Consider the following 25,238-nt stretch of genomic DNA (forward strand, 5'->3'; position numbering starts at 1 on the left):
CATGGTTTCAAAGTATCTCCCCCGAAATACTTGTCAAATACAAAGGAAAAGAAAATATCTTTCTGCTCTAGGAACTTGGCAGTCAGGAACTTAACCAAGGTAGACATTGCCAATAGTAAGACATATTAATATTAACATCATGAGCCTCTTGATATGATACAGTGAGAAGGACAACATCATACTTGTGGTACTAAACTGTCAAAATGCATAAACTACTCAGAAAATAGAAGTCAAACTCAAATTGAAGAACATTCTACAAAATAACTGGTAAGAGCTCTTCAAAAGAGTCAAGAGCATGAAAAACAAGGAAAAACTGGAACTGTAAAAGACTGGAGGGGAAAGCAAAAACAAGGAATGCACTGCGTGTCCTTAGTTGGATCCTGGGACAGAGGGCATTAAGTTTTAAAATTTGTGAAATTTAAAAAAGACCTATAGTTAGTAGTGCTGTATTAGTGTTAATTTCCTGGTCTTGATAATTACTCTGTGGTCATGTAAGATGTTAACATAGGGAAAGCTAGGTGAGAAATATAAGGGAACTCTTTGTACTATGTTTGCAGCTTCTCTTTAAGTCTAAAATTAGTTCAAAATGAAAAGCTAAATACTAAAGTCGTGGAAGACCTAGTAAAGAATATTGAAGTCTGATTTTTTGTGTGTGTCTGTAACAGAGTTAGAAAGAAGGTTCTGGAACATCGGGAAGAAACCATAACAATAGATCGGGTCTGCAGACAAGAAACCTTTGCTTACGAGATGGTAAGAAGTTCATCTTTTCATCTTTTCCCGTGAAACAATAAACTTTGCAATTGAGTGTTAGTGATGACTGTATGGTGGCTTTATATTGGATATGCTTAGTTAAAAATAAATTAGAGAAACCTGAGTGGAAGTAGGAACTGTAGGAAAAAAAGACTCACAAAATTCAGGTGATGGCATATTTGACTCTTGTAGTTCTCTGCCTTTATTTTTGCTTTTAGTTTGGTCTTTCTGTGTTAGGCTAAATTTATGCCTTTTCACCACCCTATTCCTGGTATTTTTGTTCTGCTTCTGATTTTGATTGAACCATATTGTTTCCTAATCCACCATCTCTTGTATAAACCTTCAGAAACATTGAAAAATAATGAGTAATGCAGAATTAAGCATTAGTAGACATGATGGGTTCATTCAGTGCATATTCTTGAGAATCCACGATGTGCCAGATGCTTTGTTGGGCACTTGATAGTGCATAAGGGCATCTTGCTTATCTTTTTTTATTGTGGTAAAATCTAAATGACATAAAATTTACCATTTTTAACCATTCTTAAATGTTCGATTAAGTGACATTAGGCACATTCCCTATGCTGTGTATCCATCACTACTATTTACAGAACCTTTTCATCTTCCCAAACAGAAATTCTCTACTGATCAAACAGCAACTCCCCATCTTCCTTTCCCCCAGCTCCTGGTAACCTTTATTCTACTTTCTGTCTCTATGATTTGCCTATTCTAGGTACCTCAAATAAGTAGAATGATGGGTGTACAGCTTATTTTACTTAGTATATTGCCTTAAAGGTTCATCTGTGCTGTATAGCATATATCAGGACTTCATTTCTTTTTGTGACTGAATAAACTTTATTGTATTGGTATAATACATTTTGTTTATCATCTATTTGATGGACATTTGAGTTATTTCCACCTTTGCACTGTTGTAAATAACGCTGCTGTGAACACTAATATACAAGTATATGTTTGAGTCTATTTTCAGTTCTTTTCAGTATATGCCTAGGAGTGGAATTACTCAGTCATATGGTAATTCTAGGTTTAATGTTCTGAGGAATCACCAAATTGTTTTCCACAGCAGCTGCATCATTTTACATTCCCACCAGCAATGCACAAGGGTTCCAATTTCTCTACATCCTTGTCAGTATTTGTTATTTTCTGGCTTTTGATAATAGCCATGTGAGTGGACATGAAAAGGTATCTCATTATGGTTTTAATTTGCATTGCCCTAATGATTAATGATGGTTAGCATATCTTCATATGCTTTTAAGTCCTTAACCAATTTTTTAAGTGGCTGTCTCGTCTCTTTGTTGTTGAATTTTGTAAGTTCTTTGTATATTCTGGATACCAGATACCTAATTTTAAAATAGTTTCTCCCATTCTGTGGGTCATCTTTTCATTCTCTTCATAGCATCCTTTGGTGTACAAAAGTTTTCAAATTTAATGTTCAGTTCATCTATTTTTTTGTTGTTTGTCTGAATCTTTGGTGCCGTACTTAAGAAACTATCACCAAATCCAATGTCATGAAGATTTTCCCTTGTGTTTTCTTCTGAGAATTTTGTATTTTTAAGGTCTTAGTTTAAGTTTTTGATTCATTTTGAGTTAAATATATATATGCTACAAGGTGAAAGTTCAACTTCATTCTTTTGCACGTGGGTATCCAGTTTTTCCAGCACCTTTTGTTGAAGACTATCCTTTCCCTATTGAATGGTCTTGGCACTTTTGTTGAGAGTCATTTGACCATATAAGGCTAATTTCTGAGTTCTCTATTCTATTCCATCATCTGTATGTCTGTCCTTATTCTAGCACCACATTGTTTTTTTTTTATTAAAGTATCATTGATATACACTCTTAAGAAGGTTTCACAAGAAAAACAATGTGGTTACTACATTCACCCTTATTATTGAGTCCCCCCCATACCCCATTGCAGTCACTGTCAATCAGTGTAGTAAGATGCACAGTCACTACTTGTCTTCTCTGTGCTACACTGTCTTCCCCGTGACCCCACACACACACCATGTGCACTAATCATGATACCCCGTAATCCCCTTCTCTTTTCCTCCCCACCTGCCCTCCCCTTTGGTAACCACTAGTCCCTTCTTGGAGTCTGTGAGTCTGATAGCACCACATTGTTTTGACTACTGTAACTTTGTAGTCATTTCTGAAGTTGGGATGTGTGAGTCTTCCAACTTTGTTCTTTTTCAAGACTGTTTTGGCTATGTCGTCCTTTGAAATTACATATGAATTTTAGGATGAGCTTTAATGTTTTTAGGGGAAAAAATACTATTGATATTTTAATAGGGATTGCATTGAATCAGTATATCATTTTGGGGTATGTTGTCATTTTATTTTATTTTATTTTATTTTATTTTATTTATTTATTTATTTTTTGGGACTCCGCGGCGACTCGCGTCCCGCTGAGGCACGTTTTGGTGCCGTGGTCATGTTAGAGTTTGGGGAGGTGAGTGAGTTTTTTTTTTTTTAAATAATTATTTTTTATTGAAGGGTAGTTGACGCACAGTATTACACTACATTAGTTTCAAGTGTACAACACAGTGATAAAACATTTATATACATAATTCTAGGTTCCAGCTATCACCCTACCAAGCTGTTACAATATCTTGACTATATTCCTTATGATATACATTACATCCCGGTTACTTATTTATTTTACCATTGGAAGTCTGTCCTTTTTTATTTATTTATTTTTATTTATTTATTTATTTATTTATTTTGTGTGTGTGTGTGAGGGCATCTCTCATATTTATTGATCAAATGGTTGTTAATGACAATAAAATTCTGTATAGGGGAGTCAATACTCAATGCACAATCATTAATACACCCCAAGCCTAATTTTCGTCAGTCTCCAATCTTCTGAGGCATAACAAACAAGTTCTTACATGTAGAACAAATTCTTTCATAATGAGTAAGTTACATAGTGAACAGTGCAAGGGCAGTCATCACAGAAACTTTCGGTTTTGCTCATGCATTATGAACTCTAAACAGTCAGTTCAAATATGAATACTCATTTGGTTTTTATACTTGATTTATATGTGGATACCACATTTCTCTCTTTATTATTATTATTTTTATTAAAATGCTGAAGTGGTAGGTAGATACAAGATAAAGGTAGAAAACATAGTTTAGTGTTGTAAGAGAGCACATGTAGATGATCAGGTGTGTGCCTGTAGACTATGTGTTAATCCAAGCTAGACAAGGGCAATAAAACATCCACGTATGCAGAAGATTTCTCTCAGAACAGGGGGGGTGAGGTTCTAAGCCTCACCTCTGTTGATCCCCAATTTCTCACCTGATGGCCCCCCTGCGACTGTGCCTGTCTTAGGTTGTTCCTCCCTTGAGGAATCTTACCCGTCTCTGGCTAACCAGTCATCTTCCGGGGCCATACAGGGAAATGTAAAGTTGGTAAGTGAGAGAGAAGCCTTACTGTTTGAAAAGGTTAGCTTTTTACTTCTTTGCATATTTATGCCCTGTGGCTTTTATGCCCAGCATTTGTCTTGAGGTATCTTTACCACTTGGAGGAATTATGATACTCGGTAAATTTGATATGAGGCACGAATTCTATTTAAGGGTTGTAATTAGGAAGGAAGAAGAAAAGCTATAGAAGTAGCAGGCGGAAGAAAACATGGGAAGATTATTTCTTTGACATATCTTCTTGTAGAGTAACTTCAGCATGTATAGGTTTTAAACTACTAATTAAATTGCGCACACACATTAACATAATAGGAGTATAGTTACATAACCAAAGCATACCTGTAATAACCAACCATCACCAGTGAAACCAAGAAAACCAGTTAGGCACCTTAGGCATTTGTGAAAACTTATCTATGATATGGTGGATATTGTCCAACTGAACTTGAACAGTCTGAGAGAAATCAGACAAATTAAAACAACCCATTCCTGGGGAATGTTCACATCCCTTATGTTCTTTTAACAGTAAATAGTCTGTAGTTGTAAGATTTTGGAGCGCTACAATTTGCACTTCTCCTAATTCTTGGTTGAGTTCCAACAGTATAGATCCAGTCAAATTTGTTGTTTTACTGTATGCACAGGCCAGCTTAGATATCTCCTTCCTCATTCCCATGGCAAGTCCAGGAGCTGGTGGGATGAGTGCATCTACAGCTGTAACAGTGCGTGGATCGTTGTTGGGGTTTTTTGATGATCATCTTCTGGCATGAGTCTTCCAGAGAGTGCTGATGTTGGAAGTTCTCTTTCATATCGTAACTTAGTTCATTTTCGGGGTAGCCCAATTAGGCTTTGATCTTCTGTATAGACGCAAACAGACCCTTTGCCTACACTTTTATATGCCCTTTATACCCTTGTGTAGAACTCATTGGAGGTTACCACACAGGAACTGCCCCTTTTTTTTTTTTTTTTGGTATCACTAATCTACACTTACATGACGAATATTATGTTTACTAGGCTCTCCCCTATACCAGGTCTCCCCTATAAACCCCTTTCCAGTCAATGTCCATCAGCATAGCAAAATGTTGTAGAATCACTACTTGCCTTCTCTGTGTTGTACAGCCCTCCCTTTTCTCCTACCCCCCCATGCATGTTAATCTTAATACCCCCCTACTTCTCCCTCCCCTTATCCCTCCCTACCCACCCATCCTCCCCAGTCCCTTTCCCTTTGGTACCTGTTAGTCCATTGTTGAGTTCTGTGATTCTGGTGCTGTTTTGTTCCTTCAGTTTTTCCTTTGTTCTTATATTCCACAGATAAGTGAAATCATTTGGTATTTCTCTTTCTCTGCTTGGCTTGTTTCACTGAGCATAATACCCTCCAGCTCCATCCATGTTGCTGCAAATGATTGGATTTGCCCTTTTCTTATGGCTGAGTAGTATTCCATTGTGTATATGTACCACATCTTCTTTATCCATTCATCTATCGATGAACATTTAGGTTGCTTCCAATTCTTGGCTATTGTAAATAGTGCTGCGATAAACATAGGGGTGCATCTGTCTTTCTCAAACTTGATTGCTGCGTTCTTAGGGTAAATTCCTAGGAGTGGAATTCCTGGGTCAAATGGTAAGTCTGTTTTGAGCATTTTGATGTACCTCCATACTGCTTTCCACAATGGTTGAACTAACTTACATTCCCACCAGCAGTGTAGGAGGGTTCCCCTTTCTCCACAGCCTCGCCAACATTTGTTGTTGTTTGTCTTTTGGATGGCAGCCATCCTTACTGGTGTGAGGTGATACCTCATTGTAGTTTTAATTTGCATTTCTCTGATAATTAGCGATGTGGAGCATCTTTTCATGTGTCTGTTGGCCATCTGTATTTCTTTTTTGGAGAACTGTCTGTTCAGTTCCTCTGCCCATTTTTTAATTGGGTTATTTGTTTTTTGTTTGTTGAGGCGTGAGAGCTCCTTATATATTCTGGACGTCAAGCCTTTATCGGATGTGTCATTTTCAAATATATTCTCCCATACTGTAGGGATCCTTCTTGTTCTATTGATGGTGTCTTTTGCTGTACAGAAGCTTTTCAGCTTAATATAGTCCCACTTACTCATTTTTGCTGTTGTTTTCCTTGCCCGGGGAGATATGTTCAAGAAGAGGTCACTCATGTTTATGTCTAAGAGGTTTTTGCCTATGTTTTCTTCCAAGAGTTTAATGGTTTCATGACTTACATTCAGGTCTTTGATCCATTTTGAGTTTACTTTTGTATATGGGGTTAGACAATGGTCCAGTTTCATTCTCCTACATGTAGCTGTCCAGTTTTGCCAGCACCACCTGTTGAAGAGACTGTCATTTTGCCATTGTATGTCCATGGCTCCTTTATCAAATATTAATTCACCAAATATGTCTGGGTTAATGTCTGGATTCTCTAGTCTGTTCCATTGGTCTGTGGCTCTGCTCTTGTGCCAGTACCAAATTGTCTTGATTACTATGGCTTTATAGTAGAGCTTGAAGTTGGGGAGTGAGAACCCCCCTACTTTATTCTTCTTTCTCAGGATTGCTTTGGCTATTCGGGGTCTTTGGTGTTTCCATATGAATTTTTGAATTATTTGTTCCAGTTCATTGAAGAATGTTGCTGGTAGTTTCATAGGGATTGCATCAAATCTGTATATTGCTTTGGGCAGGATGGCCATTTTGACGATATTAATTCTTCCTAGCCACGAGCATGGGATGAGTTTCCATCTGTTAGTGTCCCCTTGTACTTTTCAGAGTATAAGTCTTTCACTTCTTTGGTTACGTTTATTCCTAGGTATTTTATTTTTTTTGGTGCAATTGTGAATGGAGTTGTTTTCCTGATTTCTCTTTCTGTTGGTTCATTGTTAGTATATAGGAAAGCCACAGATTTCTGTGTGTTGATTTTGTATCCTGCAACTTTGCTGTATTCCGATATCAGTTCTAGTAGTTTTGGGGTGGAGTCTTTAGGGTTTTTTATGTACAGTATCATGTCATCTGCAAATAGTGACAGTTTAACTTCTTCTTTACCAATCTGGATTCCTTGTATTTCTTTATTTTGTCTGATTGCCGTGGCTAGGACCTCCAGTACTATGTTAAATAACAGTGGAGAGAGTGGGCATCCCTGTCTAGTTCCCGATCTCAGAGGAAATGCTTTCAGCTTCTCGCTGTTCAATATAATGTTGGCTGTGGGTTTATCATAGATGGCCTTTATTATGTTGAGGTACTTGCCCTCTATTCCCATTTTGCTGAGAGTTTTTAACATGAATGGATGTTGAACTTTGTCAAATGCTTTTTCAGCATCTATGGAGATGATCATGTGGTTTTTGTCTTTCTTTTTGTTGATGTGGTGGATGATGTTGATGGGCTTTCGAATGTTGTACCATCCTTGCATCCCTGGGATGAATCCCACTTGGTCATGGTGTATGATCCTTTTGATGTATTTTTGAATTCGGTTTGCTAATATTTTGTTGAGTATTTTTGCATCTACGTTCATCAGGGATATTGGTCTGTAGTTTTCTTTTTTGGTGGGGTCTTTGCCTGGTTTTGGTATTAGGGTGATGTTAGCTTCATAGAATGAGTTTGGGAGTATCCCCTCCTCCTCTATTTTTTGGAAAACTTTAAGGAGAATGGGTATTATGTCTTCCCTGTAAGTCTGATAAAATTCCGAGGTAAATCCATCTGGCCCGGGGGTTTTGTTCTTTGGTAGTTTTTGGATTACCGCTTCAATTTCGTTGCTGGTAATTGGTCTGTTTAGATTTTCTGTTTCTTCCTGGGTCAATCTTGGAAGGTTGTATTTTTCTAGGAAGTTGTCCATTTCTCCTAGGTTTCCCAGCTTGTTAGCATATAGGTTTTCATAGTAGTCTCCAATAATTCTTTACATTTCCGTGGGGTCCGTCGTGATTTTTCCTTTCTCGTTTCTGATACTGTTGATTTGTGTTGACTCTCTTTTCTTTTTAATAAGTCTGGCTAGAGGCTTATCTATTTTGTTTATTTTCTCGAAGAACCAGCTCTTGGTTTCATTGATTTTTGCTATTGTTTTATTCTTCTCCATTTTATTTATTTCTTCTCTGATCTTTATTATGTCCCTCCTTCTGCTGACCTTAGGCCTCATTTGTTCTTCTTTTTCCAATTTCGATAATTGTGACATTAGACTATTCATTTGGGATTGCTCTTCCTTTTTTAAATATGCTTGGATTGCTATATACTTTCCTCTTAAGACTGCTTTTGCTGTGTCCCACAGAAGTTGGGGCTTAGTGTTGTTGTTGTCATTTGTTTCCATATATTGCTGGATCTCCATTTTGATTTGGTCATTGATCCATTGATTATTTAGGAGCGTGTTGTTAAGCCTCCATGTGTTTGTGAGCCTTTTTGCTTTCTTTGTACAGTTTAGTTCTAGTTTAATGCCTTTGTGGTCTGAAAAGTTGGTTGGTAGGATTTCAATCTTTTGGAATTTTCTGAGGCTCTTTTTGTGGCCTAGTATGTGGTCTATTCTGGAGAATGTTCCATGTGCACTTGAGAAGAATGTATATCCCGCTGCTTTTGGATGTAGAGTTCTATAGATGTCTATTAGGTCCATCTGCTCTACTGTGTTGTTCAGTGCCTCTGTGTCCTTACTTATTTTCTGCCCAGTGGATCTATCCTTTGGGGTGAGTGGTGTGTTGAAGTCTCCTAGAATGAATGCATTGCAGTCTATATCCCCCTTTAGTTCTGTTAGTATTTGTTTCACATATGCTGGTCCTCCTGTGTTGGGTGCATATATATTTAGAATGGTTATATCCTCTTGTTTGACTGAGCCCTTTATCATTATGTAGTGTCCTTCTTTATCTCTTGTTACTTTCTTTGTTTTGAAGTCTATTTTGTCTGATATTAGTACTGCAACCCCTGCTTTCTTCTCACTGTTGTTTGCTTGAAATATGTTTTTCCATCCCTTGACTTTTAGTCTGTACATGTCTTTGGGTTTGAGGTGAGTTTCTTGTAAGCAGCATATAGATGGGTCTTGCTTTTTTATCCATTCTTTACTCTGTGTCTTTTGATTGGTGCATTCAACCCTTTAACATTTAGGGTGACTATTGAAAGATATGTACTTATTGCCATTGCAGGCTTTAAATTTGTGGTTACCAAAGGTTCAAGGTTAGCCTCTTTAGTATCTTACTGCCTAACTGAGCTCACTTATTGAGCTGTTATATACACTGTCTGGAGATTCTTTTCTTCTCTCCCTTCTTGTTCCTCCTCCTCGATTCTTCATATGTTGGGTGTTTTGTGCTGTGCTCTTTCTAGGAGTGCTCCAATCTAGAGCAGTCCCTGTAAGATATTCTGTAGAGGTGGTTTGTGGAAAGCAAATTCCCTCAGCTTTTGTTTGTCTGGGAATTGTTTAATCCCACCGTCATATTTGAATGATAGTCGTGCTGGATACAGTATCCTTGGTTCAAGGCCCTTCTGTTTCATTGTATTAAATATATCATGCCATTCTCTTCTGGCCTGTAGGGTTTCTGTTGAGAAATCTGACATTAGCCTGATGGGTTTCCCTTTATAGGTGACCTTTTTCTCTCTAGCTGCCTTTAACACTCTTTCCTTGTCCTTGATCTTTGCCATTTTAATTATTATGTGTCTTGGTGGTGTCCTTCTTGGATCCTTTCTGTTGGGGTTCTGTGTATTTCCGTGGTCTGTTCGATTACTTCCTCCCCCAGTGTGGGGAAGTTTTCAGCAATTATTTCTTCTAAGATACTTTCCATCTCTTTTCCTCTCTCTTCTTCTTCTGGGACCCCTATAATACGGATATTGTTCCTTTTGGATTGGTCACACAGTTCTCTTAATATTGTTTCATTCCTGGAGATCCTTTTGTCTCTCTCTATGTCAGCTTCTATGCGTTCCTGTTCTCTGATTTCAATTCCATCAATGGCCTCTTGCATTCTGTCCATTCTGCTTATAAACCCTTCCAGAGTTTGTTTCATTTCTGCGATCTCCTTTCTGGCATCTGTGATCTCCTTCCGGACTTCATCCCATTTCTCTTGCGTGTTTCTCTGCATCTCTGTCGGCATGTTTATGATTCTTATTTTGAATTCTTTTTCAGGAAGACTGGTTAGGTCTGTCTCCTTCTCTGGTGTTGTCTCTGTGATCTTTGTCTGCCTGTAGCTTTGCCTTTTCATGGTGATAGGAATAGTCTGCAGAACTGGGACGAGTGACGGCTGGAAGGACTTCCTTTCTTGTTGGTTTGTGGCCCTCCTCTCCTGGGAGAACAGCGACCTCTAGTGGCTTGTGCTGGGCAGCTGCGCGCAGACAGGGTTTCTGCTTCCTGCCCGGTTGCTATGGAGTTAATCTCCACTGTTGCTGTGGGCATGGCCTGGCTCGGGCAGCTACTCCAAAATGGTGGAGTTGCGTTGGAGCAGGAGCGGCTGGGAGGCTATTTATCTCCGTAAGGGGCCTCCCTGCTCCCTGCAGCCCAGGGGTTGGGGTGCCCAGAGATCCCCGGATTCCCTACCTCTGGATTAAGTGACCCGCCCTGCCCCTTTAAGTCTTCCAAAAAGCACCCGCCAAAACAAAACAGCGACCACCAAAAAAAAAAAAAAAAGAAAAATTTTTAAATTAAAAAAAAAAAAAAAAAGGTGGTAGTTGTGCCCTGTTTCCCTAGTATTGGGGTCCCTATCCCTTTAAGACTTCCAAAAAGCGCTCGCCAAAACAAAACAGCAAAAAAGCAAAAAAAAAAAATGGTCTCGCACTTTTCTTATGTCCTCCGACACCCAGCCTCCAGTGCCTGCTCACTGTTCTTGCTGCCCTGTTTTCCCAGTATCGAGGACCCTGCACTCTGGCCCGGATGGCTGGGGCTGGGTGTTCGGCAGTCCTGGGCTCCGTCTCCCTCCCGCTCTGCCTGCTCTTCTCCCGCCAGGAGCTGGGGGGAGGGGCGCTCGGCTCCCGCCGGGCTGGGGCTTGTATCTTACCCCCTTCGTGAGGCTCTGGGTTCTCTCAGGTATGGATGTGGTCTGGATATTGTCCTGTGTCCTCTGGTCTTTATTCTAGGAAGAGTTGTCTTTGTTATATTTTCATAGATATATGTGGTTTTGGGAGGAGATTTCCGCTGCTCTACTCACGCCGCCATCTTCCGCCCCTCCTATGTTGTCATTTCAAACATTTAAATATTTCAGTCCATGAACAAGCGACATCTTTCAGTTTAACTCTGTTCAGAAATGTTTTAGAGTGTTTTTAGTGTACAAGCCTTTCATTTCCATTAAATTTATTTGTAAGAATTTTATTCCTTTCAATGCTGTTTTAAATGGAATTGTTTTCTTAATATCCTTTACAAATTCTTCATTGTGTAAAGGAATACAGTTGATTTTTGTGTGTTGATTTTATATCCTGCAACATTGCTAAATTTGAAATTTTTTTTGTGGATTCTTTGGGATTTTGTACATAGAAGGTCATGCCTGTCATCAAGAGTGATAGCTTTGTATCTTCCTTTCCATTTGGTTGCTCACTCACTGTTTCTTCTTCATTTTTTTGCCTAATTTTTCTGGTTAGAATTTCTAGTACTATGTTGAATAGAAGTGGCAAGCTACACATCCTTACCAAGCTATAGGTTTTTCATATATTTCCTTCATCATGTTGAGGAGGTACCTGTCTGTGCCTAGTTTGAGTGTTTTTATTGTGAAAGGGTGTTGGATTTTGTCAAATGCTTTTCTTCATCAATGGAGATGGTAATGTGTTTTTTTCTTCATCATTCTATCATTGTGGTGTATTACATTGATCAATTTGTGTTTGTTGACTACCCTTGCAGCCTAAGGATAAATCCCACTTGGCTGTGGTAAATAATCTTTTCAATATGCTGCCAAATGTGGCTTATAGTATTTTGTTGAGTTTTGCATTTATATTCATGAGGGATATTGGTCTGAAGTTTTCTTGTAGTGTCTTTGGCTTTGGTATCAAAGTATGCCAGTTTCATAGAATGAGTTAGGAAATATTCCCTCCTCTTCAGATTTTTTTGGGAAGGATGTGTTAATTCTTTCACTGCTTAGTAGAAATCACCAGTGAAGCTCTCTAGTCCTGGGTTTTTCTTTTTCTTTTTTTTTGTATATTTTATATTTTATTTGATTATTTAATTTTATTAAGGTATCATTGACATACACTTTTATGAAGGTTTCACATGAAAAACATCAGTGTAGTAAGATGCCACAGAGTCACTACTTGTCTTCTCTGTGCTACATTATCTTCCCCATGACCCCCAACACACCATGTGGCCAATCATAACACCCCTCAATTCCCTTCTCCCTCCCTCCCACCCATCCTTCCCCAACCCTCCCCTTTGGTAACCACTAGTCCCTTCTTGGAGTCTGTGAGTCTGCTGCTGTTTTGTTCCTTCAGTTTTCCTTTGTTTTACTTCCCAAGTATTCTTGGGTAGTTGGAAATCATTTGGTACTTGTCTTTCTCCACCTGGCTTATTTCACTGAGCATAATACCCTCTAGCTCCATCCATGTTGTTGCAAATGGTAGGATTTGCTTTCTTCTTATGGCTGAATAATATTCCATTGTGTATATGTACCACATCTTCTTTATCCATTCATCTACTGATGGACACTTACGTTGCTTCCATATCTTGGTTATTATAAATAATACTGAGATAAACATAGGGGTACATATGTCTTTTTGAATCTAGGATCTTGTTTTCTTTGGGTACATACCTAGGAGTAGAATTCCTGGGTCAAATGGTATTTCTATTTTTAGTTTTTTGAGGAGCCTACATATTGCTTTCCACAAAGGCTGAACTAATTTACATTCCCTCCAGCAGTGTAGGAGGGTTTCCCCTTTCTCTGCATCCTTGCCAGCATTTGTTGTTCTTAGTTTTTTGGATGTTGGCCATCCTAACTGGTGTGAGGTGATACCTCATTGTGGTTTTAATTTGCATTTCCCTGATAATTTGCCATGTGGAACATGTTTTCATGTGCCTGTTAGCCATCTGAATTTCTTCTTTGGAGAATTGTCTGTTCAGATCCTCAGCCCGTTTTTTAAAAGGGTTATTTGGTTTTTGGGTGTTGAGGCATGTGAGTTCTTTATATATTTTGGGTGTTAACCCCTTCTGGGGTATGTCATTTATGAATATATTCTTCCATACTGTAAGGATGCCTTTTTGTTCTACTGATGGCATCCTTTGCTATACAGAAGCTTTTTAGTTTGATGTCCCATTTTTTCATTTTTGCTTTTGTTTCCCTTGTTGGGCTTTTCCTTGGTAGGAGGTTTTTAATTACTGATTCAATCTCTTTACTGTTATAGGTGTATTCACATTTTATTATTGAGTCAGTTTCATTGCTGTGCTAACTTTGGGTTTAGTTTGCTCTTCTTTTTAGAGGTCCTTAGTGTATTCAGCTAAATTATTCATTTGGTACTGTTCCTTTTTAACATGGGTGTTTATAGCTATAAGTTTTTCTCTTTGTATTACTTTTGCTGCACCCCATAAGTTTCTTAGTTGTGTTTTCATTTGTCTCAAGGTAGTTTCTAATTTCCCTTGTGATTTATTTTTGACCCATGGGTTATTTAATAATACGTTATTTAATTTCCACTTATCTGAATTTTTCACTTTTCTTCCTGTTACTTATTTCTATTATTTCTATTTCATTAACTTGTGTTCAGAAAAGATACTTTTTTGAATTCATTTTTTAAAATTTATTAAGACTTGGCGGTCTGTCCTGGAGATGGTTCATGTGCACTTGAGGAGAATGTGTGTTCTGCTGTTGTTGGGTAGAGTGTTTTATATCTGTCTGTCAGGTCTCATTGGTTTATAGTGTTACAGAAGTCTCCTATTTCCTTATTAATTTTTTGTCTGGTTGTTCTCCTTATTGAAAGTGGAGTATTGAGGTCTCCAACTATTATTGTAGAATTGCCTATTTCTCCCTTCAACTCCATCAATTTTTGCATCATATGTTTTTTGGGTTCTGTTAGCTACATATATGTTTATAATTATTGTATCTTCTTGCTGGATTCACCTTTTATCAACATATATTGTCCTTCTTTGTCTCTTGTAATCTTTCTTGACTTAGTCTTTTTTTTTTTTTTTTTTGTATCATTACTCTACAATTACATGAAGAACATTATGTTTACTAGGCTCCCTCCTTCACCAAGTGCCCCCCACATAAACCTTCACAGTCACTGTCCATCAGCGTAGTAAGATTCTGTACAATCACTACTTGTCTTCTCTGTGTTGTACAGCCTTCCCCATGCCCCCTACACACTATACATGCTAATCATAATGCCCCTTTCTTTTTCCCCTCCCTTGTCCCTCCCTTCCCACCCATCCTCCCCAGCCCTTTCCCTTTGGTAACTGTTAGTCCACTCTTGGGTTTTGTGATTCTGCTGCTGTTTTGTTACTTCAGTTTTCCTTTGTTCTTATACTCCACATATGAGTGAAATCATATGGTACTTGTATTTCTCCACCTGGCTTATTTCACTGAGCATAATACCCTCTAGCTCCATCCATGTTGTTGCAAATGGTAGGATTTGTTTTCTTCTTATGGCTGAATAATATTCCATTGTGTATATGTACCACATCTTCTTTATCCATTTATCTACTGATGGACATTTAGGTTGCTTCCATATCTTGGTTATTGTAAATAGTGCAGCGATAAATATAGGGGTGCATCTCTCTTTTTCAAACTGGAGTGCTGCATTCTTAGGGTAAATTCCTAGAAGTGGAATTCCTGGGTCAAATGGTATTTCTATTTTGAGCATTTTGAGGAACCTCCATACTGCTTTACACAATGGTTGAACTAATTTGCATTCCCACCAGCAGTGTAGGAGTGTTCCCCTTTCTCCACAACCTTGCCAACATTTGTTGTTGTTTGTCTTTTTGATGGTGGCGATCCTTACTGGTGTGAGGTGATATCTCATTGTGGTTATAATTTGCATTTCTCTGATGACAAGCGATGTGGAGCATCTTTTCATGTGTCTGTTGGCCATCTGAATTTCTTCTTTAGAGAACTGTCTTTTCAGCTCCTCTGCCCATTTTTTAATTGGATTATTTGCTTTTTGTTTGTAGAGGTGTGTGAGCTCTTTATATGTTTTGGATTTCAACCCTTTATCAGATCTGTCATTTATGAATATATTGTCCCATACTGTAGGATACCTTTTAGTTCTGTTGACGGTGGCCTTTGCTGTACAGAAGCTTTTTAGCTAGATATAATCCCATGTTTTCATTTTTGCTTTTGTTTCCCTTGCCCGGGGAGATATGTTCATGAAGAAGTCACTCATGTTTAAGTCCTTGAGATTTTTGCCCATGTTTTTTTCTAAGAGTTTAATGGTTTCATGACTTACATTCAGGTCTTTGATATATTTCAAATTTACTTTTCTGTATGGGGTTAGACAGTGATCCAGTTTCATTCTCTTACATGTAGCTGTCCAGTTTTGCCAGCACCATCTGTTGAACAGACTGTCATTTCCCCATTGTATGTCCATGGCTCCTTTATCATATATTAATTGACCGTATATGTTTGGGTTAATATCTGGGGTCTCTATTCTGTTCCACTGGTCTGTGGCTCTGTTATTGTGCCAGTACCAAATTGTCTTGATTACTGTGGCTTCGTAGTAGAGCTTGAAGTTGGGGAGCGAGATTCCCCCCGACTTTATTCTTCCTCCTCAGGATTGCTTTGCTATTTGGGGTCTTTGGTGTTTCCATATGAATTTTTGAACTATTTTTTCCAGTTCATTGAAGAATGCTGTTGGTAATTTGATATGGATTGCATCGAATCTGTATAGTGCTTTGGGCAGGATGGCCATTTAGACGATATTAATTCTTCCTAGCCAGGAGCATGGGATGAGTTTCCATCTGTTAGTGTCCTCTTTAATTTCTCTTAAGAGCATCTTATAGTTTTCAGGGTATAGGTCTTTCACTTCCTTGGTTAGGTTTATTCCTATATATTTTATTGTTTTTGATGCAATTGTGAATGGAATTGTTTTCCTGATTTCTCTTTCTATTAGTTCATTGTTAGTGTATAGGAAAGCCACAGATTTCTGTGTGTTAATTTTGTATCCTGCAACTTTGGTGAATTCTGATATTAGTTCTAGTAGTTTGGGAGTAGAGTCTTTAGGGTTTTTTATGTACAATATCATTTCATCTGCAAATAGTAACAGTTTGAATTCTTCTTTACCAATCTGGATTCCTTGTATTTCTTTGTTTTGTCTAATTGCCGTAGCAAGGACCTCCAGTACTATGTTGAATAACAGTGGGGAAAGTGGGTATCCCTGTCTTGTTCCTGATCTCAGAGGAAAAGCTTTCACCCTCTCGCTGTTCAGTATGATGTTAGCTTTGGGTTTATAATATATGGCCTTTATTTTGTTGAGGTGCTTGCCCTCTATGCCCATTTTGTTGAGAGTTTTTATCATGAATGGATGTTGAATTTTGTCAAATGCTTTTTCAGCATCTATGGAGATGATCATGTGGCTTTTGTCCTTTTTTTTATTTATTTGGTGGATGATGTTGATGGACTTTCGAATGTTGTACCATCCTTGCATCCCTGGGATGAATCCCACTTGGTCTTGGTGTATGATCCTTTTGATGTATTTTTGAATTCAGTTTGCTAATATTTTGTTGAGTATTTTTGCATCTACGTTCATCAGGGATATTGGTCTGTAGTTTTCTTTTTTGGTGGGGTCTTTGCCTGGTTTTGGTATTAGGGTGATGTTGGCTTCATAGAATGAGTTTGGGAGTATTCCCTCCTCTTCTATTTTTTGGAAAACTTTAAGGAGAATGAGTATTATGTCTTCTTTGTATGTCTGATAAAATTCTGAGGTAAATCCATCTGGCCCAGGGGTTTTGTTCTTGGATAGTTTTTTGATTACCACTTCGGTTTTGTTGCTGGTAATTGGTCTGTTTAGATTTTCTGTTTCTTTCTGGGTCAGTCTTGAAAGGTTGTATTTTTCTTGGAAGTTGTCCATTTCTCCTAGGTTATCCAGCTTGTTAGCATATAGGTTTTCATAGTATTCTCTAATAATTCTTTGTATTTCTGTGGCCTCCATCATGATTTTTCCTTTCTCGTTTCTGATTCTGTTGATGTGTGTTGATTCTCTTTTTCTCTTAATAAGTTTGGCTAGAGGCTTATCTATTTTGTTTATTTTCTTGAAGAACCAGCTCTTGGTTTCATTGATTTTTTTCTTCTCAATTTTATTTCTTTCTTCTCTGATCTTTATTATGTCCCTCCTTCTGCTGACTTTAGGCCTCATTTGTTCTTCTTTTTCCAATTTTGATAATTGTGACGTTAGACTATTCATTTGGGATTGTTCTTCCTTCTTTAAATAGGCCTGGATTGCTATATATTTTCCTCTTAAGACTGCTTTTGCTGCGTCCCACAGAAGTTGGAGCTTTGTGTTGTTGTTGTCATTTGTTCCATCTATTGCTGGATCTCCATTTTAATTTGGTCATTGATCCATTGATTATTTAGGAGCATGTTGTTAAGCCTCCATGTGTTTGTGAGCCTTTTTGCTTTCTTTGTACAATTTATTTCTAGTTTTATACCTTTGTGGTCTGAAAAGTTGGTTGGTAGGATTTCAATCTTTTTGAATTTACTGAGGCTCTTTTTGTGGCCTAGTATGTGGTTTATTCTGGAGAATGTTCCATGTGCACTTGAGAAGAATGTGTATCGTGTTGCTTTTGTATGTAGAGTTCTATAGATGTCTGTTAGGTCCATCTGTTCTAGTGTGTTGTTCAGTGCCTCTGTGTCCTTACTTATTTTCTGTCTGGTGCATCTGTCCTTTGGAGTGAGTGGTGTGTTAAAGTGTCCCATAATGAATGCATTGCATTCTATTTCCTCCTTTAATTCTGTTAGTATTTGTTTCACATATATTGGTGCTCCTGTATTGGGTGCATATATGCTTCTAATGGTTGTATCCTCTTGTTGAACTTTGCCCTTTATCATTATATAGTGTCCTTCTTTATCTCTTACTTTCTTTGTTTTGAAGTCTATTTTGTCTGATACTAGTACTGCAACACCTGCTTTTTTCTCCCTACTGTTTGCATGAAATATCTTTTTCCATCCCTTGACTTTTAATCTGTGCATGTGTTTGGGTTTGAGGTGAGTCTCTTGTAAGCAGTGTATAGATGGGTCTTGCTTTTATATCCATTCTATTACTCTGTGTCTTTTGATTGGTGCATTCAGTACATTTACATTTAGGGTGATTATTGAAAGTTATGTACTTATTGCCATTGCAGGCTTTAGATTCGTGGTTATCAGAGGTTCAAGGTTAGCTTCTTTACTACCTTACTGTCTAATTTAACTCACTTATTGAGCTGTTATAAATGCAGTGTGATGATTATTTCTCTCCCTTTTTATTCCTCCTCCTCCATTCTTCATATGTTGGGTGTTTTGTGCTGTGCTCTTTTTAGGAGTGCTCCCATCTAGAGCAGTCCCTCTAAAATGCCCTGTAGATGTGGTTTGTGGGAGGCAAATTCCCTCAACTTTTGCTTGTCTGGGAATTATTTAATCCCTCTTTCATATTTAAATGATAATCATGCGGGATACAGTATCCTTGGTTCAAGGCCTTTCTGTTTCATTGCATTAAATATATCATGCCATTCTCTTCTGGCCTGTAAGGTTTCTGTTGAGAAGTCTGATGATAGCCTGATGGGTTTTCCTTTGTAGGTGACCTTTTTTCTCTCTCTGGCTGCCTTTAATACTCTGTCCTTGTCCTTGATCTTTGCCATTTTAATTATTATGTGTCTTGGTGTTGTCCGCTTTGGGTCCCTTCTGTGGGGAGTTCTGTGTACTTCCGTAGTCTGAGCAACTATTTCCTCCCCCAGTTTGGGTAAGTTCTCAGCATTTATTTCTTCAAAGACACTTTCTATCCCTTTTTCTCTCTTCTTCTTCTGGTACCCCTATAATGTAGATATTGTTCCTTTTGGATTGGTCACACAGTTCTTTTAATATTGTTTCATTCCTGGAGATCCTTTTATCTCTCTCTGCATCAGCTTCTATGTGTTTCTGTTCTCTGGTTTCTATTCCATCAATGGCCTCTTGCATCTTATCCATTCTGCTTATAAATGCTTCCAGAGATTGTTTCACTTCTGTAATCTCCGTCTGGATGTCATCCCTTAGCTCTTGTATATTTCTCTGCAGCTCCGTCAGCATGTTTATGATTTTTTTTTTGAATTCTTTTTCAGAAAGACTGGTTAGGTCTATCTTCTTCTCAGGTGTTGACTCTCTGATTTTGGTCTGTCTCAGATTCTGCCTTTTCATGGCGATAGAGATAGTTTGTGGAGTTGGCACAAGTGATGGCTGGGAGAACATCCCTTCTTGTTGGTTTGTGGCCTTCCTCTCCTGGGAGAACAGTGACCTCTAGCAGCTTGTGCTGGGCAGCTGCCCGCAGAAGGGGCCTCTGATTCTTGTCCGGCCGCTATGGAGTTTAGCTCCACAGTTGCTCTGGGCATGGCCTGCCTTGGGCTGCTACTCTGATATGGCGGAGCCACTTCGGAGGGGAAATGACCAGGAGGCTGTTAATCTCCGTCAGGGCCCTCCGAGCCACCCTGCTGCCCAGGGGGTTAGGGTGCCCAGAGTTCCCTGAGATTCCCAGCTGCTGGGCTAAGTGTCCCGGGACGCTTCCGTCCAGCTGTGGGGTCCCTGTCCCTTTAAGACTTTCAAAAAGCACTTGCTTTTCTTTGTCCCCGGGACACCAGCTGCAGGGACCCACTCACAGGTCTCACTGTCCTGTTTCCCTAGTTTCCAGCACCCCACGCACACACTGTGTCTGCACTCTGGTGCGGATGGCTAGGGCTGGGTGGTTAGCAGTCCTGGGCTCCCTCTCCCTCCCCACTCCGACTCCTCTCCTACTGTCAGGAGCTGGGATGAGGGGCGCTCGGTCCCGCCAGGCCACGCCTTGTATCTTACCCCCTTCGTGAGGTGCTGGGTTCTCAGAGGTGTGGATGTGCTCTGGCTGTTGTCCTGTGTCTTCTGGTCTCTCTTTTAGGGAGAGTTGTGTTTGTTGTATTTTCAAAAATATATGTGGTTTTGGGAGGAGATTTCCACTGCTCTACTCACACCGCCATCTTGGTTATACCCCAGTCTTTTTTGTCTTACAATAATATATAAAAAGCTATCCCAGCTTTCTTTTGGTTAGTTTTCATGGAATATCTTTATTCATCATTTTACTTCCAGCCCCTTTGTATCCTTATATCTAAAGTGGGTCTCACATAAACAGTGTATAGATGGATCAATTTTTCCAAGTCAAATCTGCCAGTCCTTTACCTTTTTAATAGGAAAGTTCAGCCCATTTACACTTAAAATAATCACCAGTAAGGATTTACTTCTGTTATTTAATTATTTATATGTCCTGTATATCTTTGTTCCTCAATTTCTTCATTACTGCCTTTTTCTTTTCGTAATTAGTTGAATTTTTGTGGTGTATCTTTTTGTTTCCTTCCTTTCCTTCTGTATATGTTCTATTTATTTTCTTAGTGGTTATCTTGGGGTTACAATTAACCTCTTAAAATTATCTAGTTTTAGTAATAACCAACTTTGTTTCAGTAGTATCCTGAAGTATATTCTGCTTCTATACATCTCTGTCCCTCATTATGTTTTTATTGTCACACATTATCTTTATTATGTATCTGTTTTCATAAATTTATAAATATTGTTTTATGCATTTGCTTTTGGTAAAAAGTGTCAAACTAAAAGTACCGTAATTCTGGCTATTATATTAACCTATGTAGTTATCTTTTCTTGTATTCATTATTTCTGATAGATTCAAGTTACTGTCTGGTGTCTTTTCATTTCAGCCTGAAGAACTCTTTTTAGCATTTCTTACAGGACAGGTATACTGGTAATGAACTCCCTTGGCTTTTGTTTATTGGAGAATGCCTTAATTTCTCCTTCCTTCTTGGATAGTTTTGCTGGGTATAGAATTCTGGTTGACAGTTTTTTTTTTTCTTTCATGGCTTTAAATATGTTGTCCTACTGACTTCTTGTTTCAGTGGTTTCTGGTAAGAAAGCTGTTAATCTTGTTGAAGAACCAGATTTCCTTTAGTTCTTTGTGATTTCCTTTAGCTCATTGAGGGCATTTAAAACAGTTGGTTTAACAACTTTAGTCATTTCATTGCCTGGGCATCCTCAAGGGTAGTTCCTGTCAAATTCTTTTTTTCTTGAGGATGTTTTCTTGTTGACTGGAGACTCAGAGTATATTTTTTTACTTGCTTTTTTATTATGTTTTTGTTGGAAACCGCACATTCAGAGTATGTTTTTTTTACTTGCTGAGGGCTGGAGCTGTCTGTTTATGACTTTCCATACTATTTTTCCAATGTGTGTATTCCTTGTATATGGTCATTATCTCTCATCAGCCAGTGACCAATCAAAATTTCTCTCAGTGTCTTCCACAAATGAAAAAAAAGGGCCTGCTCTAAATTTTCCGATACCTGCTGCTGAGAGAAGCCAAACCAAGGCAGTGGTCTGCACCAGGCCGTCAGGGCATCACCATGCCAACCAAAACATTCAATCTCCAATTTTTTTAGAACAAGGCCCCCACTACATGTCCTGGCATCAGCCATTTGTTCAGGAACACTGGTTACACATCTCCACATCTGAGGGATGGGATATTGTAGTTGGTTTGCAGCGTCTGTTTACTTAGGAAAGATCAGCACTTGTTTCTAATAGATATAAATGTCTGACTAGGTGCCAGAGTTCCAAAATAGTTGATTACAGTCTCTCTTTCTATCTTGTTGGTTACTGTGGTGAAGGGACTACTCCATAGAGCTTCCTACTCTGTTATTTTGTGTGATGTCACTCACATTTTTGAAAAAATACCTTTTGCACTTTTAGTCTTAACCAGTCCCCCCTGGTGGCCCCTGTTTTATAGTTATTAAGCACATATAAAGAGAGTGTGATGTATTAAAGATGGGACAGTGTTGTAAAAAGCAAGGCTTTTAGATCTGTATCTACATCATAATTTGCTGATTTACTTTGGGTAAATCTGAGCTTCATCTGTCATATTGCTCTCACAGTATGAGAGGAGGTGTGTAAAAGTGTAACTGTAAATACTAATGTTATACCAACATTAGTGGGTAGTCTTATCCACTAGTAAGTGATGATAACTATTATATCATCACCTGCTAAGCACTTAGTGCCAGACAGCTTATTAGATGCTTTATGTACACATTACCAGCAACAATCCTGTAAAATAAGTACTGTTTTGTTTTTTTTTTTCACAGAAAATGAGACTAAAGCTTAGAGATATTTTAACAATTTTCCTGAAGTAGAATTAGGAGTCAAACCTAAGGCTGTCTGACTCAGCCTTGTTTATAGCCATTTTTCCCTGCCATTTAACCCTGCTGCTTATCTGAGGCAGTGTCCAGTTTTAAGATCTCTTACTAATTCATTTTCCTCCTTCAGGAGTCACATGCCATAGGGAAGAAGCCTGAAAATCCAGCAGACATGATTGAAGAAGGGGAGCTTATCCTTTCTGTGAATATCTTGTACCCTGTTATATTTCACAAGGTCAGTAGTGTAAAATCTTTTGGATTTTACAGATATGAGTGACTTTAGTCAAAGGGTATAATTATTTGAAGAGTCACATTTCTCAGGGTTCAAAATGAATTCAAGCATATGCTGTCTTATCTGACATCCTGACATTATATTATCTGACATTATATTCTTGGATTCTTTGTTTTAATAAGGATTATTATAAGTAAGGTCAAATTTAAAATAATCCCTTGATTAGTAGGATTATAGTTATACCATTAGAATATGTACATGATTGCTGTGCTGTGAACAACTGTATATAAATCTACAATGACTCTAAGTATAAAAATTCTTGAGTTTTTTTTTTCCAGAACAGGTGGCTGGGGAAGGAGTGGGGTGACCTTTGTTCATCAATTCAGAATACTTGGGCAGTTGTTGAACTAACTAAAAACAGCTCTTTGATGAAAATGCAGAATGTGAACGGGATGTAGATACCAAGGAATTCCTTAGGAGTCTCTAACAAAAATAACTATCCCAGGCCAAAGCATGTGTACTCTTAATTCCCCAAATAGATGTGTCATAAACTTTGAAAAGGCTTAATTGAAATACTACTAAACATAAATTTTACTTGTGAATAAATAGACTTTGAAGTATCTGGGATATAGTTAGTACTAATTACCTTGTTTGATTAAGATCTCAAGTTAGTGAACAAAACAAAACCAATAAAACTGCACCTTTCAGTTTATAACGTGAGGGTAGAGGAGATTGCTTGACATCGGTGAGGTAACTAACTTTTGGGAAATTTTCAAAGGTTGTGCTGTTACATGGAATTATATTCCAAAGGCTCTTCAAGCCAGTGTTATTTTAGTGGCATCTTGGTTAAAAAGCTTTAGCTTAAATGAGAATTCTTTTGCCAAGTATCTTGGTCTGCTCTGGCTGCTGTAACAAAATACCATAGACTGGTTGGCTTATAAACAACGAGATCTATTTCTCACAGTTCTGGAGGCTTCAAAGTCCAAGATTAGGGTGCCAGCCTGGTCAGGTGACGACCCTCTTCTTAGGTGCAGACCTCTCACATGGCAAAGGGCCTAGGGAGCTCCAAGGGATCTTTCATAACAGCGCCAATTCTCTTCATGCAGGCTACATCCTCTTGACCTAATTATCCCCACAGGCCACACCTCCTAACCCCATCACATTGGGCATTAGGATTCCAACATAGGAATTGAGGTAAGACCCTAGCACCAAGGGTCTCAGTTGTACCCATGGGATTTTAATTTATGGAGCTGACAAAAGTAGAGGCCAGTGCCACTGAAAGATTGTTATTACATGTATTTCCTCAGAGGAGGTATGTACCACACTGTGCCTTCCCACAGTGGGAGCACAAGTATTAGTGAGGAGGCAGAAAGGAGCAGTAAGCAGAAGACATAGGCCACAGCCTTTAGTGGGCTTTTAGGAAAGGCAAGGTGGGACAGGGTACAGCTTAGGATTGGCTGGTTTGAGTAATTTCTGTGGGCTCTGGAGTATAGGGACTACCTGGTTGTCTGGTACCTGACCCTGGCTTGATTTAGGACAAGGGAAATACTGGTTTGTTGTGTGAGAGTTAGATAAAGGATGTAGTTTCAGAGTATGGGCTCTGGATCACAGGGAGATGTGAACAATTTTGGCCATTAGTTTGCACCTATAACTAATGGTTGCCAGAATCTAAGAAAACACAGAATACTAGTTATGAGGATAATGTAAATTATGAAAAACAGTAACTTAATTGAGATCTGGTCGTGACAGGATTTATAGTTTGCTTTGTCTCTGAGTGAACACATATTTATTTACTGTTTGACTTTTAGCACAAAGAACACAAACCATACCAGACAGTGCTGGTACTGGGCAGTCAGAAGCTCACAGAACTGAGGGATTCAATTTGCTGTGTCAGTGACCTCCAGATTGGTGGGGAATTCAGCAGTACTCCTGACCAAGCCCCTGAGCACATCAGCAAAGTAAGGTGATCTTTTTTACCCCAATAAAACAAGAGGAAATTAAAATAAGGGAGTACTGATGTCCCTAGCAGGCTCATAAATGTTCTAGTATATGCTTTCTTCCTTTGTGCCATTCCATCAAGCCTACCTCTTCCCTTTTCTTTATCACCAAGACTTTTTTAAAGACTAGACTATACTCAGTTTTGATCTCCACCTCCCATTCATTTCTCAGCCATTCTGTGTATACTCTTCTAGGGTGGGTCATAGTGACCACCTTAGTGTCTAACCAACTGGCCTCTTCAGGTTAATACAGCGTGATCCCAGTGCAGCATTTGATTTTGCTGTTCACTCTGTCCTCTTCCAAACTCTGTGAGTTTCAGTCTGTCCTAACTGCCCCCAGCAAAGGCTGGAGTCCACCTGAGATCTAATACTTAAGAGCAATCTCATAATTGTTAATAGTGACTTTCAATACCATCTGTTCTTTTGTAGGACCTATACAAATCAGCCTTCTTTTATTTTGAAGGAACATTTTACAATGATAAAAGATACCCTGAGTGCAGAGATTTGAGCAGGTACAGTTTCCAAAAATCTTCTCAAAGGTTTTCCATTTCTAGTTCTTAGTTGGTATCTCTACAAATCCTATTATTAACCTTTAAGGATGTTTGTCAAG

The 25,238-nt window shown here is 38.6% G+C and overlaps 1 protein-coding gene across 3 annotated transcripts in view; it reads left to right on the forward strand.

Moving 5' to 3' along the window:
* Positions 1-25,238, forward strand: part of SNAPC3 (small nuclear RNA activating complex polypeptide 3) — a 53,204-nt gene that overhangs the window by 22,221 nt on the left and 5,745 nt on the right. The window contains exons 3-6 of one of the 3 annotated variants that reach the window (XM_036926658.2): positions 666-750; positions 22,530-22,634; positions 24,440-24,589; positions 25,058-25,140. In XM_036926658.2, the coding sequence (XP_036782553.2) occupies positions 666-750; positions 22,530-22,634; positions 24,440-24,589; positions 25,058-25,140 (423 nt within the window). Of the gene's footprint in view, positions 1-665; positions 751-22,529; positions 22,635-24,439; positions 24,595-25,057; positions 25,141-25,238 lie in introns of all 3 variants that reach the window. The other 2 variants (XM_036926659.2, XM_036926660.2) reach the window with 2 other exon arrangements.

The sequence above is a fragment of the Manis pentadactyla genome, chromosome 3 (genome assembly GCF_030020395.1).
Source record: "Manis pentadactyla isolate mManPen7 chromosome 3, mManPen7.hap1, whole genome shotgun sequence".
Taxonomy (NCBI): domain Eukaryota; kingdom Metazoa; phylum Chordata; class Mammalia; order Pholidota; family Manidae; genus Manis; species Manis pentadactyla.